Source organism: Fusarium proliferatum (genome assembly GCF_900067095.1).
Source record: "Fusarium proliferatum ET1 genome assembly, contig: FPRO_scaffold005, whole genome shotgun sequence".
NCBI classification, from domain to species: domain Eukaryota; kingdom Fungi; phylum Ascomycota; class Sordariomycetes; order Hypocreales; family Nectriaceae; genus Fusarium; species Fusarium proliferatum.
This window is the reverse complement of record NW_022194794.1, coordinates 767,347-782,285: the sequence shown is the minus strand read 5'-3', so window position 1 is coordinate 782,285 and position 14,939 is coordinate 767,347. Positions and strand designations below refer to the sequence as shown.

The following is a 14,939-nucleotide window of genomic DNA, read 5'->3' as shown; positions in this document are numbered from 1 at the left end:
ATAGCAAAGAGAAAGCGGTTGAGTTGAAGAATTGATGGTTGTTTGTATGCTTGTTTGGTGTGAGGAAGAAAAGAAGAGCGTGTGACCTGATTGACGATGACGAAGGGTTCTTTCGAGGTTCTGCACTACGCCATGCAGGACAGAGGTCGGGTCACCTGGAGGGTGGCGTCTCTGGGGGAGGGGCTTGCGTAAGAGGGACTGTGCAGGGAGGAGGGGAGTGCGTGATTGGCTGTAGCTGAGACGTCAGTCACTGGAGCCCCGCTGACAGCCACAGAATCGGGTCATCACTGAGTCTAACGTGCTGGAGGCAGCCAAGTTGCCTCAACAAGACTTCCCGTGAAATGCTGCGATGAACACACTGGGTTGAGAATTCATGTCTAATATTAGACTGCGATACTTACTATGTAGTAGAAGTGACTCTGAGGAGATATTGAAACAAAAAGTGCAGCGTCCTACGATACTCTACGATATAGTTTCGCATACGTCATTCAACTTACACTCTCGACAAAACATGAATGAATTTCAGGCAGAAGCGTAAAACATGGATCTGAAGCAAATAAGGAATCGCTTATGCAAAGCTAAACTGTAAGTTTATTCAACTACCAACTACCGCGTCAAGTAGCTCGCACAACTAGTATTGGAAACTGGTTTCAACGCGCTACTTGACTACCATGCACAGCTTCAGACAACTGCGTTCCCTCATGGTGCTGCTTCCGCGCAGTCCTTACACACAAAGTCACACATTCATCGGGCGAATGGTTTAGTGGTATAATACTCCCTTAGCATCATTCAGTCTTCTGAAGAATCTGGGAGTGGTCCAGGGTTCGATTCCCTGTTCGTCCAACATAGGTGGTTAGAATCCACTATTATCCACACTTTTTGGCCTTTGTTTATTATTTTTACCATAGGGGAGCTTGCAGTTATTGAGATCACTAACTTCTTAATTATATAACATTACTATAGCATTAAGTAAATGACTTTTTATTTTAATTTTTATAGGTTTTCTATTATATACTATTTTTATATTTTCCTTTCTTTACTGCTTAAGTTGCTTTTGCGGTCTTGGCTGGCAGTTCATACTTAAGATGTTTAGTTGAATAGTAATTTTTAGAGAAGAAATTTTATCTCCTAGAGCAAGATTAGCTGTTTCTCTCAAGCAAGACTCTGCATTAAACATACCTTTTACATTTTACTCACAAGACAGCAGAAAGCTTCGGGTATGTTAGGTTGTCATTGAAACTTCCATTCAGATCCGTATGGATATAAATACCCCCATATCTCATCTCCAGCAAAGCGCGTAAAACCCAAGACCTTCAACCACAGTACTAAGCATAAATAAAATAATCAAAAGCTCCCCTAAGTTCATACTAATATTGCACTGGGTTATTATAAGTTTGCCTAAGTACTTCCTAAATTTATTTGCGCCTCCGAGGTAGTCTTCGAGTTGCTTGCTGACTCATCCGTTTTTTTATTTTCTGGAAGGTAACTTATTTGGTATACCTTTCGTCTGTTTCCAACCTTGTGCACCGAGCAGCGTCACCACAACACAACACAACAACACGATGGATGATTTATCGAATCTTGAGCTGTTATCCCTCGTCTCGAAGGTATCTTCAGAGTTGAAAAATCATATGAACTTAGACGACAAGACAGTAGCCGAATTCCTCATCGATAAACGAACCAAATGCAGCAACTTCGAGGATTTCCGCGATGATCTAGCAAAGGCCCTCCCCTCGATTCCTCTCAGTCTCATAGAGAGTATAGATCGTTTGGTGCTTGCTCTACACCCACAATTTAAAGGAAAAGCCAAGGCCAACCACGAAGAGCACCATTCGAGAACCCTAGAAGAGAAGGAGAAGGTCTTCAGTGGCCTCACGTTGCCGGATAAGGAGCCTGCGCGTGACGATGAATCGGGCGCATTCGACGACACATTGGCGCTGCTAGAGGGTCTAGAAGGGAAGGCGAAAAAGGAGAAGTCTGCGAGAAAACGAAGTCGAAGTCGAAGTCCCCGTGACAAAGAGTCAAGGAGGAGAAGGAGAAGGTCGCGCTCAGGAGAGCGACGAAAACGAGATAAATATCGATCGCGGTCACGATCGCATGAGCGAGGCGACGAAGATTGGCGTGATGGGTACCGCGATTCGCGCAAAGATCGACGAGGGCGCCGGCGACACGACGATGACGACGACCGATTTCGCCACGCTCCAGCTCCTGAAGTTGATGACTCGCCGCAGCTGCACAAGGTCTACGAGGGGCATGTTACAGGACTGAAAGAGTTTGGCGCCTTTATCAACCTGCACAATGTAAGAGGTAGAGTCGATGGCCTCGTACACGTTTCCCGAATGTCTGCCGGACAGCGCGTTAACCACCCGTCGGATTTGGTGTCGCATGGACAAAAGGTCTGGGTCAAGGTGACAAGTCTCGATAAGGACCAGAATGGCCGCGATCGTGTGGGGTTGTCAATGAAGGATGTTGATCAGTCCACTGGGGAGGACCTAGAACCGCAAGCTCGAATGACGACTGGTGCCAACATGGAAGCCTTAGGAGGAGGAGGTCTACGAGACGGGTTCGCGGAACCAACCGGCATGCCTCGAGATAGCTTGGGGCCTCCACGACGTCAGAAGAAGAGAATGACTTCTCCCGAAAGGTGGGAGATCAGACAACTGATCGCATCGGGAGTGGCCAAGGCCTCGGATTACCCTGATCTGGAAGAAGACTACAACGCGACTCTCCGAGGAGACGGCGAGCTTGAGCTTGAAGAGGATGTCGATATTGAGGTTCGCGAAGAGGAACCGCCGTTCTTGGCCGGACAAACCAAGCAGTCCCTGGAATTATCACCCATTCGCGTTGTCAAGGCCCCAGAAGGCTCTATGAACCGAGCAGCTATGTCTGGTACCAACTTGGCGAAAGAACGTAAGGAGCTCAAGCAACAGGAAGCCGACGCAGCTGCGAAGGACGAGCCCAAAGAAAACCTATCCTCTCAATGGCAAGACCCTATGGCTGATCCCGATAAGAGGAAGTTTGCCAGCGATTTGCGGAATGCTAGGAAGAATCAGCCCTCCGAAGATGTGCCCGAGTGGAAAAAGGCAGTGATTCCAAAGGGACAGTCTCTAGGCAAGCGCACGAACCTCAGCATCAAGGAACAACGAGAGTCACTTCCTGTGTATGCATTCCGAGAGCAACTGATCAAGGCTGTTCACGAGAACCAGATCTTGATTGTAGTCGGAGAAACAGGATCAGGAAAGACGACCCAGTTAACGCAGTATCTCGCTGAAGCTGGATTTGCCAATGATGGTATCATTGGCTGTACGCAACCTCGTCGTGTGGCTGCCATGTCCGTTGCTAAGCGAGTAGCGGAAGAAGTTGGCTGCAAGCTTGGTGAAGAGGTCGGATATACAATTCGATTTGAAGACTGCACCAGTCCTTCAACTAAGATCAAGTATATGACCGATGGTATGCTTCAGCGTGAGATTCTGGTAGATCCCGACATGTCACGATACTCCTGTATCATGCTTGATGAAGCTCACGAGCGTACCATTGCCACTGATGTGCTGTTTGCCTTGCTAAAGAAGGCTCTCAAGCGACGCCCCGATATGAAAGTCATTGTCACCTCAGCTACTCTCGATGCAGACAAGTTCTCTGCATACTTCAACGAATGTCCTATTTTCACCATTCCCGGTCGAACATACCCTGTGGAAATCCTCTATTCAAAAGAGCCCGAGTCCGATTACCTGGATACCGCTCTTGTCACAGTCATGCAGATCCATATTACCGAGCCCAAGGGCGACATTCTTCTTTTCTTGACAGGTCAAGAGGAAATTGACACGGCATGCGAAGTTTTGTATGAGAGAATGAAAGCTTTAGGGCCTAACGTACCAGACCTCATCGTTCTGCCGGTTTACGCTCAACTTCCGACAGAAATGCAAAGTCGAATCTTCGATCCTGCACCCCCTGGCAGCCGTAAGGTTGTCATCGCAACAAATATCGCAGAGACTTCGATTACTATTGACGAGATTTACTACGTTGTCGACCCGGGGTTCGTCAAGCAGAACGCTTACGACCCTAAATTGGGTATGGACTCTCTGGTAGTCACGCCAATCTCTCAAGCTCAGGCAAACCAAAGAGCAGGCAGAGCAGGTCGAACTGGACCTGGAAAGTGTTTCCGTTTATATACCGAGGCAGCTTATCAGTCTGAAATGTTGCCGACTAGTATCCCCGAAATCCAACGACAAAACTTATCCACAACAATCCTCATGCTCAAGGCAATGGGCATAAACGACTTGCTTCACTTTGACTTTATGGACCCGCCCCCTATCAACACTATGCTTACAGCATTGGAGGAGCTATATGCCCTCAGTGCCCTCGACGACGAAGGTCTACTTACTCGACTGGGGCGAAAGATGGCCGATTTCCCTATGGAACCTTCCTTAGCCAAGGTGCTTATCGCTGCTGTTGATCTAGAATGTGCAGACGAAGTCCTCAGCATCGTCTCCATGCTCAACATTCCCACTGTCTTTTACCGCCCCAAAGAGAAGCAGTCCCAAGCAGATCAAAAGAAGGCCAAGTTCCATGACCCTCACGGCGACCACCTAACCTTCCTCAACGTCTACAACTCATGGAAGCAGAGCGGCTACTCAGCGCCTTGGTGCTTCGAGAACTTCATCCAAGCGCGTTCCATGCGTCGCGCGAAGGACGTCCGCGATCAAATCGTCAAGATCATGGACCGCTACAAACATAAAATCAGGTCCTGCGGCCGTGACACCGAAAAGGTCCGCCGGGCCCTCTGCGCAGGCTTCTTCCGCAACGCAGCTCGCAAGGATCCTCAGGAGGGCTACAAGACTCTCATCGAGGGCACCCCCGTGTATCTGCACCCGAGCTCCGCGCTCTTCGGCAAGCAGGCCGAGTGGGTCATCTACCATGAGCTCATCCTCACGAGCAAGGAGTACATGCACTGCACCACGAGCATCGAGCCCAAGTGGCTCGTCGAGGCGGCGCCGACCTTCTTCAAGGTCGCGCCGACGGATAAGCTGAGCAAGAGGAAGAAGGCGGAGAGGATCCAGCCGCTGTATAATAAATTTGCTACTGAGGATGACTGGAGGTTGAGTGCGCAGAGGAAGGGCGGAAGAGGAGGCGGCGGTGGTGGAACCTGGGGTTAAAGCACTTACCTAAGTATTTGAAGAGATACTAATAAGTCTTCCATAAATTTTTATTAAACTTGTCTAAATATTTTATAGAGGTTATACCAAATATACCCTAAATTCTTCTTGTATAAATATTCTTGTCACTTAGGCTTGAGATCTGAAGTTTTGCTTCCCCTAGCTTTATGTTTGCTCATCACTGCCGATGCAGATTGCCTTCTGGCGTGCAGAGAGGCCTGTAACCAAAAGCGCGTTCCATGCGTCGCGCAAAAGACGTCCGCGATCAAATCGTCAAGATCATGAACCGCTACAAACACAGTATCAGGTCCTGCGGCCGTGAAAGCTCAAGACGTCGAGCCAAAGGTCAGTGCCAGTGAGAAGAAAAGTTATACAAGTTTAGAAGAATGTAGGATAGACTGAGCAAGTTTAGGACACATTTAGTGAATTTAGACAAGATTTAGCATAAATTTGACCAAGTTTACTGAATCTTTGGTGGCCCAAGCTCCAATGTCAATCGTGCTGATTGGTGGCTACCTATTGCCTCCACATATGCCCATGACATCTGCAGCCTTGAGCCTCCACTGACGAATACTTCCATCTTCAACTTCATCTCTCGCTCGATGGTACAATCTCGATTTTTAATGCTTCATAGAGAAGCTTTTTTTTCTTCTTCGAAATCAACAACAACATGAGCTCGCGTCAGCAAAATGTCGCCTCCCCTGTTGAAGACCGTCCGTACATTAAAGGATTCCACATTTGAAGCTTGTGCCTGCGTCAGTGCACATCTGAAGGCATCTGCATCTGCAACCACAGAGAACGGAGCCAAAGCTGACAGAAATGACCTCAAATCCTTGACCATCGAGTTGAGACTTCTTGGAGGCACGCTCTATAGTCTTGAGTCCCTGATTGTTGAGTTGTCTGTAGACAATGATGCCGCCGACAGCACTCTGGGTATCACCCCTAGCGCCTCAGGATCCGAGAATGACCCTTCTCAAGAATGGCCAATTGTCGATGGGTATGAGATACTCCTTACTGCCATAAAATCCTTTCACCATCTCGCCACTTCTGATGGGATCAAAGCCGCTAGATCGTCACTCCATGACATCCGATCCAAACTAGCGTTTGTGCTCGGAATCTCAGACACCCTCGAGGACATCTCACTTCGGCTCACTCTACTCGAATCAGAACCATTGCCCCAACTTCTGGTCCAGAAGGAATATGATCCAGAGGCTATCGAATCACCTGTGCAGACCCCCTATGACGATGAGCAGGGTGAAGCAAGACCCGAAGATGTTTCCGTTTGGCTAAATATCCTGAATTCGCCTGAAAATGATCGCGAACCTGCAGAGTACAACAAAGAGATGACATTAGTCCAGTCACGCCGCATCACAGAGCCAGCATATAGAATAGCGGCTATAAGGTGGCCAAAATACGCAGAGATCTACTGGCAAAAGCTTCGACCCCAAGTCTGCTCCCTCTTTCGTATCCAAAAGTCGTACAACTTCGTACAGTGGGTTCTTGAATATGCCAGGGAGACATACCCTCGAACATTCGGCGCGATGGCCCTTTCGCCAAGATGTCTTCTCGAACTGACTGATTCGCTCTGCAACGGATCTGTCTTACCACTTCATATTGCTGCCGCCCTCGGGTTGCCTAATCTTTGCAGAGACCTTCTCTCAATGGGCGCCAACGTCAACCAGCCCGGTCTTCTCGGCACGCCACTCTTTTGCGCCCTTGTAGGCAGCAAGGTTCTTATCACCCGCACGGAGCCAGTATCGTGGCCGACTCTTCTCGTTGGGAACGATTCTGATGTCGACCAGGCGGCAACTATCCTACTGCTTATCGAAAATGGCGCAGACTGCACGTTTCGGTATTCTTGGAAAGATGCCACTGAAGAGGTATCACTAGCAGGTTTGGCCTTTTGGACTGCAATGAAGACCAAACATGAAGCAATCTTTACAAACATCGTCAAAGGATTTGCAAATGCTGCTCAAGGATCCACTGACACCGCTAAAGGAGATGCCCTCGACTCTTCTTTTTGTCTCCTTTTACAACGAGAACCTGTAGTCAAACGTGGTCTGCTTCACCGAACTCGATTTGCGCGTTTGCTCACATACGTCTATGACTTGACATTGGTCGACATCGAAAAAGAGTCCACAGAGCACAATTGGCTCCAAGAGCTGGTAGCTCGACTCATGGTGCACGCCAACATCAAGCTCTCCCCCTTGGGTGACGGAAAGGTGGACACATTGAAAGACAGCAACTTTGCGGCTGCCGTTCGGAGTGCCGTTTTGGACTTCAATGTGATCTTGGTGGATCGTCTGATCAAAGACCCAAGATTCTATGCCAACTTCAAATACGATAAGGAAGAGACTCTTCTCCACATGGCTGCTGAATCTGCCCAGAATGAGATTCTGGAAATGCTGATTGAAGCCGGGGCTGATATTAGAGCTAAAGACTCAAGTGGTCGCACACCCCTCATGCTCTGTAATGAAGTTAGTCCCATGGCTAAGCTGATTCTCGAACATGGTGCACCGACTTTTGATACGGACAATGGGGGCCGCAACATTTGGCACTACTTCGCCGCCACTAACGAAGACGACATACTCAAATTCCTGTGGGACAACGATCCTTACAAGATCCGCAACTTGAACACCGTCGATGAACAAGGGCATACGCCACTGCTGTCAGCGTTTGCTCACGTCAGGGCTCTTCAGCAGTCTCCCAAGACCTCCACGTCCGCCGCACCGCTTGCAGCTCATTTTCTGCTCGAGAAAAGCCAAGGGTACATACGAGCTGAGGGCAATGAGAGCCTGGCTCGATGGGCTGTCGAATGGGGCAATATCGGGCTGGTACGGCAGCTGTTCCGTCTCTTTCCCCAGGCTAATATGAATGATGAATTACTCCTCAAGTCACTTAATATGTCGGCTTCACCGGAGATGGTCTCATTGGTACTTGAAAGGGCTGGACCCTCTCGGCCGTTCGCTGATGGCACAACGGCAGCAGAGACAGTCATCACAAACGTCAAGCTCTTGAAGGAAGGTCGATTGACTAATAGTCCATCATTGCATCCGTCCTGTTTTCCTAACATGACACGCAGCGCCTATATGCGGCTTCTTACCCCTGAAGTCATAAAGTCGCGAGACTCAAAGGGGCGGGGGATCTGGCTGCGGTTCACACAGGATGTTTTCCCATTGATTAATACTGATTCGCTTCGATGTCCCTCGTCCCTCTATTTCCTATCTTCTTTTATGTGCATGGCTATATCCTGCCTGGTCACAGTGGGCGCCCTCGCAGACTATGAAAAGGAGAGCAAAAAATGGGCCGTTAGCTGCATAGCGACGAAGGGTGAGTTCTCCGTCAGCGAACCGAAATGGGATAATTGGCAGGTCCCATTCGTCGCCGCTATCTTGACCACCTGGCTTTCCGATCAGAATCTGCAGGACGGCGAATTCGGCATCATGGGCTTCTTCAACGAGGAAGAGGCGGCACATCTGATGTGGACAGCCGTCGACTTTGGTATGCCAGAAGTCGTCGAGCTGCTGGCCCAATGCGGCTGCGACGTACACAAGCCTCGGCGATGCATGCCCCTTGAAGGGAGATCGGTTTTCGAGACCTTTCTGGCTCATCAGCCTATTGACATCAGCATGATCCGGCCCCTTCTCCACAACACGAAGCCACATCAGATTAGGAAGCAGCAGCAGTATACATTCACAGAGCTCGTACGAGTAGCTGACGAAGCGGTCGCTGTGAAAATTCTCGGTCAGCTAATTGATCGGGGATTGGATGTTGATGGCTTGGAAATTCCTGCGTAAGTCTTCTATTCTGGTCTAAACTCATCTTCCTTTTCCCTAAGGTTACCTAAACCTATTCTAAGCTCTCCGAAGTTTTCTAACCTCATCCTGCACTTCCCTAAGTTTTCTAAACTTATCCTAAACTTAGGTCATCTCACTAACTCTCGCTCCCCTTAGTCCGTCACCAATGAAATCGCCCGCACCATCCCCGTCATTGCTTACGATCGCGATCTGCTCAAAGAAGATCCTCCTAGGGCGATTGCTGGTCGAACGAGGCGCAGATGCCTCTTTGGCGCCGCCAAGTTCCATCAGTGCCTATCTTCTGGCCGCCAAGCTTGGATATGTGGTTATCCTTGAAATGATCATCGAGAAAGTCGGGTCGGCAGAGTTTCCTTGGCTAGCCGTTTACGAACATATGGAGGATCGCGATACTTACAACGCCTTGCAGTTTGCGGCAGCCGGGGGCCATCGTGATGCCCTCACAACACTCTTAGAAGCCACACCTCTGGCTGACAAGATCGCTGCCACTAGTCCACGGTTTGGTAGAACATGCGCCCACCTCGCTGCCAAGGCTGGTTCCTTGGATTGTGTGAAAATATTAATGAGATACTCGAAACGTCTGTTCAGTGTGAAAGACCTGTCAGGAAGAACCCCTCTGTTCTTGGCAATCGTTGGTGGCAATCAAGAATTGATTCAGTATATGAAAGATAATTTGTTGGACTATGATAATCCCCAGGATATGGGTATCATTTCACTGAACCCAGTCCTGGCCCAAAACAACGACAACGACGATTCTGACAGTGACTCGCTACCAGAGTCATCCCACGGTGAAGCAACCCACGAGCAGAAAATTTCTGAACCAAGACAGATAGGCGCCATGGTAGCAGATGCGATAGATCATTATCAACTCAGCCGAGACCCTTTGTTTAGGTCTATCCTCGACCACACCTCAAAGAAGGACTTAGAGTCAGCCATAATGCCCTGTGGAGGCTGTACCCTTCTCAGTTACACGGCAGCAACCAACAAGATCCGACCTATGCTGGAACTAGTGGATTTGGGGCTTGCGGGTTTTGTGGCTGGGTGTGAGGAACATTGGCCGGATGGCTTCAACGCACTTCTTTGCGCATGCCAGAATATTCGAATGCTGATGACAACTGACTTGTTTATCCCTTCAGAAAAAGCGCGCTCCTACTACAAACTGTGCTTAGATGCTTACTTGGGGATGGGGATGTCATGGTTCCATCTTCCAATGTCACCGATCCAAGCTCTTTTCAACTCCTCCCGGAACAGTGGACATGATATTGTTTACCATCAGAAAATCGTCCTTCAGATATTCATCAGTCACCTAACTGAGCATGCTCAGGCATACTGGTAAGTGATAAACAGAAGAACGAGAGGTCATACTAACAAGTAGCAGGACGCTCATAAGGACTATTGGGGTTAATGCTGGGTTCGAGTTTTCTGCAGATGAGAGCATTGAACAAAGAGTTCTACGTTACGCCCTAAACATGAGGAACCAAGTTACTTCGGGTGATACTGAAGCGACCCACAATACGGTTCTGCATGATGTGATACATCTTTTCGCCGGAGAGGGCAGGAATCGATTGCATGGTTTCACGACATATCACGATGTGGCCAAACTCCTCATCAAAAACGGAGCCGATGTCAACGCGCAAAACTCAGAACTTGCAACTCCCCTACACCTGGCTGCCCACTATGGTCAAAAGGATATGGTGCTTTCACTCTTGAGAGCGGGCGCCAACCCCAATCTTTTGTCTGCCAACGGCTCGTCAGTTGTGGGACAATCTGTTGCCCACGGCGACTTCCAAGTAACTCGTTGTCTATTGAGCAATGGCGCAAGTCCTGTGACATTCTTCAACATCACTTTCGAAACGGCTGACGCCGATATGGATGCCCTTCGCCAGTTGATTGAGCTTGGTGGGGATCCCTACGAGGCAAGGCCAGGGACCGGAAGTACTCTCACGAGTGCGATCTCTGGGGTTGCTGAGGGCATGTCATTTGTACTGAATGGAAATTTTGACTTTCACCGACTTGCAGAACAGGAACCGCTCTTAATTAGCGAGATTCTTGTCAACAGGAAGCTATCGTCCATGGAGCTCAAAGCGATCATCAAGCGCATACCACGTGAGTATCGTGCTCGGTTGGTGAACTTTGAACCGGAGGAGAAACACACCCCATCATTTTCCATTATCCTCGATGACGATCCGAAGCTCCTGCAGGTGTTGCTTGATGTCGGTCTGGACATTGAGCACGAGTGGCATGGGAAAGGAACACCATTAATGTTTGCTGCTCGCATCGGAGCCTTCAAATGCTTCAAGCTCCTTGTCCGCCACGGCGCAAGGCTAGCATACCTCACAACCGGAAGACGAGGCGAAGTCCTTGCAAGGTCTGTCACGGAAGCAGCAAAGCTCCATCCCCGCCTGCTTCAATGGGCTTTGGTCGATCGTCACTACGAGACAAAATGTCTCACGCAAGAAGCACACAAGGGACCTTTTATCCCCATCAAACCATGGTCCGGTGGACGACAAAGTGCGATATATAGACTTTCAGGCAGCGGTGATGAGATCCCCCAGCTTCCATCAGAGTCTATGATGGACTCGCTCACCCGATTCGCGAGGGTGAAGAGGGCTATGAGAGGTAAGGCATTGCCTGTCTCCCTTCGTATACTTACGCGGGGATTTGAGCCGTTCTAGTATCGCGCGCTCGCCCGTATGTGTGTTGAGAAGCCAAGGGCTGCAGTGAGCCGGGCCTAGAGATACCACAGGAAAGAACACCTCTGTATTTTGTATTGGTGGTTGAGATGACTTGGTTCCGCAAGGCCTTTTGCATGATTCCCTACTGCGCCGGGGATGGTTTTGTATGATAGGACTGGATGCATTAGGTGTTCAAAAGGAACTGATAGGATACATCTGAAGATCATTTTAATGTAGTTTATTGTAATGAAGTATCCCCAAGCCATGAGACTGTATTGTTCAGCGTCGGAGCGTTCCTGTAAGAGGATAAAGGGCGCCTATCTGGTGGTCTATGGACGCAACTATTACACGGGTCATGAGACTGTAAACTACCCACAAGAGACAATAAAACTTAGGATCCTTATCCTAAACTATGAAAAGTCTTGGGCAAGTTTAGTCTGACTTATTAGGTCTTTAGACCAGCCAATTTTGGCGCCTGCCTCAAGACTCGAAGTCTTCTTGTTCCCAGGGGTGCCCAAGTAAGGTACATAGTTACGGACAACAAAACCTGAAACTAGAAGGCTGGCTATTTCATAGCATCTCGAATACGCCTTGTCTACGTGATTGGCTATACAATTCATGCTTTAAAATGAACCGTCATGTTAAGTGCCGTAATATTTAGGATATGCACTTTGCTTCGTCTCTTGTGCGCCGCATCGATGCTTGCGGTGTTGCTCCGTCTTCCAAACCAGTATCACCAACGCTATGAAAGTCTCACCTTATTTAAGATTCATTACAAGAATAAATGCTAAAATCCATATATCGGTACTACTTTTAGCCTTTCTAGGGTACTGGTTAGGGGTTTGTCTTGTCGACGAACAGTAGCATGCGAGGTAAGAATGAGACCAAAGCAAATAAGAAAAGTCAGATGGTATACCGTGATAGTTTCTTGAACAGACTGATGCCTAATCTCCTGGTATTTTATTCATGACAATGATTTAAGACCGAAGATCTGGAGCCTTTGCAACGTCGAGATATTCAAACTTGTACAAGATTATGGTTTTATGGGAGTGTGGATCTCGAACGTTGCATCTCTCGAACCCAGGCAACCAAAAGAGGATGTCCGCCGATGCTAGGTAATTCTAAGATTATAAGAGACATCCTAACGAATTGTACTCAGTCGAGGAAAGCTGAGGAGATATATCGGTGTAAGGGAGGGCGAGCCTACGAGGCGAGGGATTTCATCGTGAAGCTGATGGAAGATAACTGTTCGATCAAGAGTGGCTATACATGGACATAGTATCGTAGAACTGATCTGGAATATCGAGTTTGGAAGAATCATAAACGCAAAGATAACTTTCTTTTCGGCATATCACTCGAGTAATGACGAACGGGGACGAGGTTGTCATCTGACCATCGTCTTTGAATTTTTGGAGATGGCAGCTTCTTTGGTCGATGCATGAGGATGGAAGCAGTCAAATCATACGCTGATAGAAATCGAGAGGGAGTATCTAATCGGTCGAGGTCAGGGGTATAGATGCTGTGTAATGCATGATGGAAAGCAGGTTGTGAGGGAACTAGAAGCCCATATACCAGCAAACAGGTGCTTTGAACTATTTGGAAAGAATCTAAGTTATTTCTCGGGTCTCTCATTTTGTTATAGAATCTATTTCACGAATTTCAGAAGGAATCACTTGACACAGGCCAGTAGCAATTTGGCTGTTTCATTATTCTGCGGCCATTTCACAGGAATCAACCACGACACCATTTTCATCAGTCAACCAATTAACTGCTATCCATAAAGGTCGTTTTAAGCCCAAGATATAAGAATACATCTTGTTTTCACCCAATTTGATGTATTTCTGTTGTATCTTTCCATCACGTCACTATCGTCATGCGCCTGCCCTATCTGGTTTTGAGAACCCGGATAGACAAGTGAGCACCTTGATGGACAACCCTGATGTCTTTTCCAGTGCCAACACCACCAAATTTGATGCGATGGCCTCGAAAAACAGCCAGAAACAGAGTTGATCTCGGATATTGTCGATGCTGATATAGTGTGTGTTGCATCATTGTTGCCGCGTCTAGCGGGAGGACCCTGGGGGTTGTTGATAAGGCTGAGACGGTGAGAAATGAGTATAAGAATGAGGGCGTCCCTTGGTTTGGCTCTTGGAGTCTTCAATATGAACAAGCACTTGCTTGGTGATTGATCGTCAATGACAAGAGAAAGTCTTGAATCGCCCTGGCTATTGGGGGAGGCTACTTCTCTGGTCAGTGTCAGTTTGCTATACCCGAAAAGTACCATGGATCGAGGGACTCGGGTTCTTCCATGGGAGTAATACAACAGCAGCTCAGCTACCCTCAGCCACCAGCCTCGATCATCACGGAACCTGTCTCTTGTATCGAGAACTCGTCTCCTTTTGTTCATCTCCTCCTTCGGTCTCCCTCGGTACCGACCTCGACTTCGACCCGGACTCAGCTCAACTTCTCAGACCGTGGATACAACATTTACCTCACCCACGTCCTCTCACAAGGTCCACGACCAATGGCCCCATTATCACGGCCTTATTACTCCTGAGTCTCACGACGAAGCCATATCCCTGAGTCCCCCCACGAGAGATATCCCGGCCCGACTTTCCATCATGATACAAACTACCCAGCCGAGTTCCGAGACCTTGTCTCCATCCCACGCCTTGAGATTATTATGACTGGATACAAGACCAACTCGGGCATCATTACTATCAGCTCAGACCGGGCGGGGAGACTCTTGGTGGCCCCGTATGGAGACGATGCCTTGATCCCGGATTGCCTCCGTGTGATAGCGGACTTTGGTGTGTGATGATGATGTAGCGAAGTAGTTGATGCTCAAGATGAGATGATGTTGTTCCGCCCTTGGTGTGTTGTAGAAGGGCAGATGAGGAGACGCTTGTCTTTACCTGATCCAATATTGATCGCTTCACCAGAGATACCTGGTGTTGAGGACAGTAGGCATTCTCATGTCCTAGCATGATTGTCATGCACGGATGTAAGTCTCCGCCGTTATCTCCTACGTCTCAGCTTTTTTCTTCCTCTAGCCCCTCTTTCTCTCCGTTATTTCCCTCAAGATATCTTGTTTCTTATTATCATGTTCGTTTGCCGCGTTAGACGTGGGTCACCACGACAGCTCATCGTTTCCCATGGATCAATCACACACTCTCGATCCCATTTACACTCCCACGTCCGCACCCACACCTCCGGTAGCCCGATGGGTTTCCCATGACTAAAGTCTCATTCACGGGCGCAATAGTCCTACGCTTTCTCCATTGCTTTGGGATATA

The 14,939-nt window shown here is 48.5% G+C and overlaps 3 protein-coding genes and 1 non-coding gene across 4 annotated transcripts; 3 read left to right on the top strand and 1 right to left on the bottom strand.

Moving 5' to 3' along the window:
* The first annotated feature begins 749 nt into the window (after positions 1 to 749).
* Positions 750 to 843, top strand: tRNA. The gene is made up of 2 exons: positions 750 to 785; positions 808 to 843. It is a non-coding gene; the product is annotated as a tRNA-Ala (tRNA).
* A 719-nt stretch (positions 844 to 1,562) lies between these two features.
* FPRO_10523 (putative ATP dependent RNA helicase) lies at positions 1,563 to 5,153 on the top strand (the record flags this gene model as incomplete). Its single annotated transcript, XM_031231496.1, has 1 exon — positions 1,563 to 5,153. One exon carries the CDS (start codon positions 1,563 to 1,565, stop codon positions 5,151 to 5,153), a length of 3,591 nt encoding a protein of 1,196 aa, XP_031081526.1.
* A 689-nt stretch (positions 5,154 to 5,842) lies between these two features.
* FPRO_10522 (uncharacterized protein) lies at positions 5,843 to 11,643 on the top strand (the record flags this gene model as incomplete). Its single annotated transcript, XM_031231494.1, has 3 exons — positions 5,843 to 8,946; positions 9,107 to 10,300; positions 10,347 to 11,643. 3 exons carry the CDS (start codon positions 5,843 to 5,845, stop codon positions 11,641 to 11,643), a joined length of 5,595 nt encoding a protein of 1,864 aa, XP_031081525.1.
* Positions 11,644 to 12,960: 1,317 nt separating this feature from the next.
* On the bottom strand, positions 12,961 to 13,275 carry FPRO_10521 (uncharacterized protein; the record flags this gene model as incomplete). Its single annotated transcript, XM_031231493.1, has 1 exon — positions 12,961 to 13,275. The coding sequence occupies one exon, from the start codon at positions 13,273 to 13,275 to the stop codon at positions 12,961 to 12,963; it is 315 nt and encodes a 104-aa protein (XP_031081524.1).
* Positions 13,276 to 14,939: the final 1,664 nt, after the last annotated feature.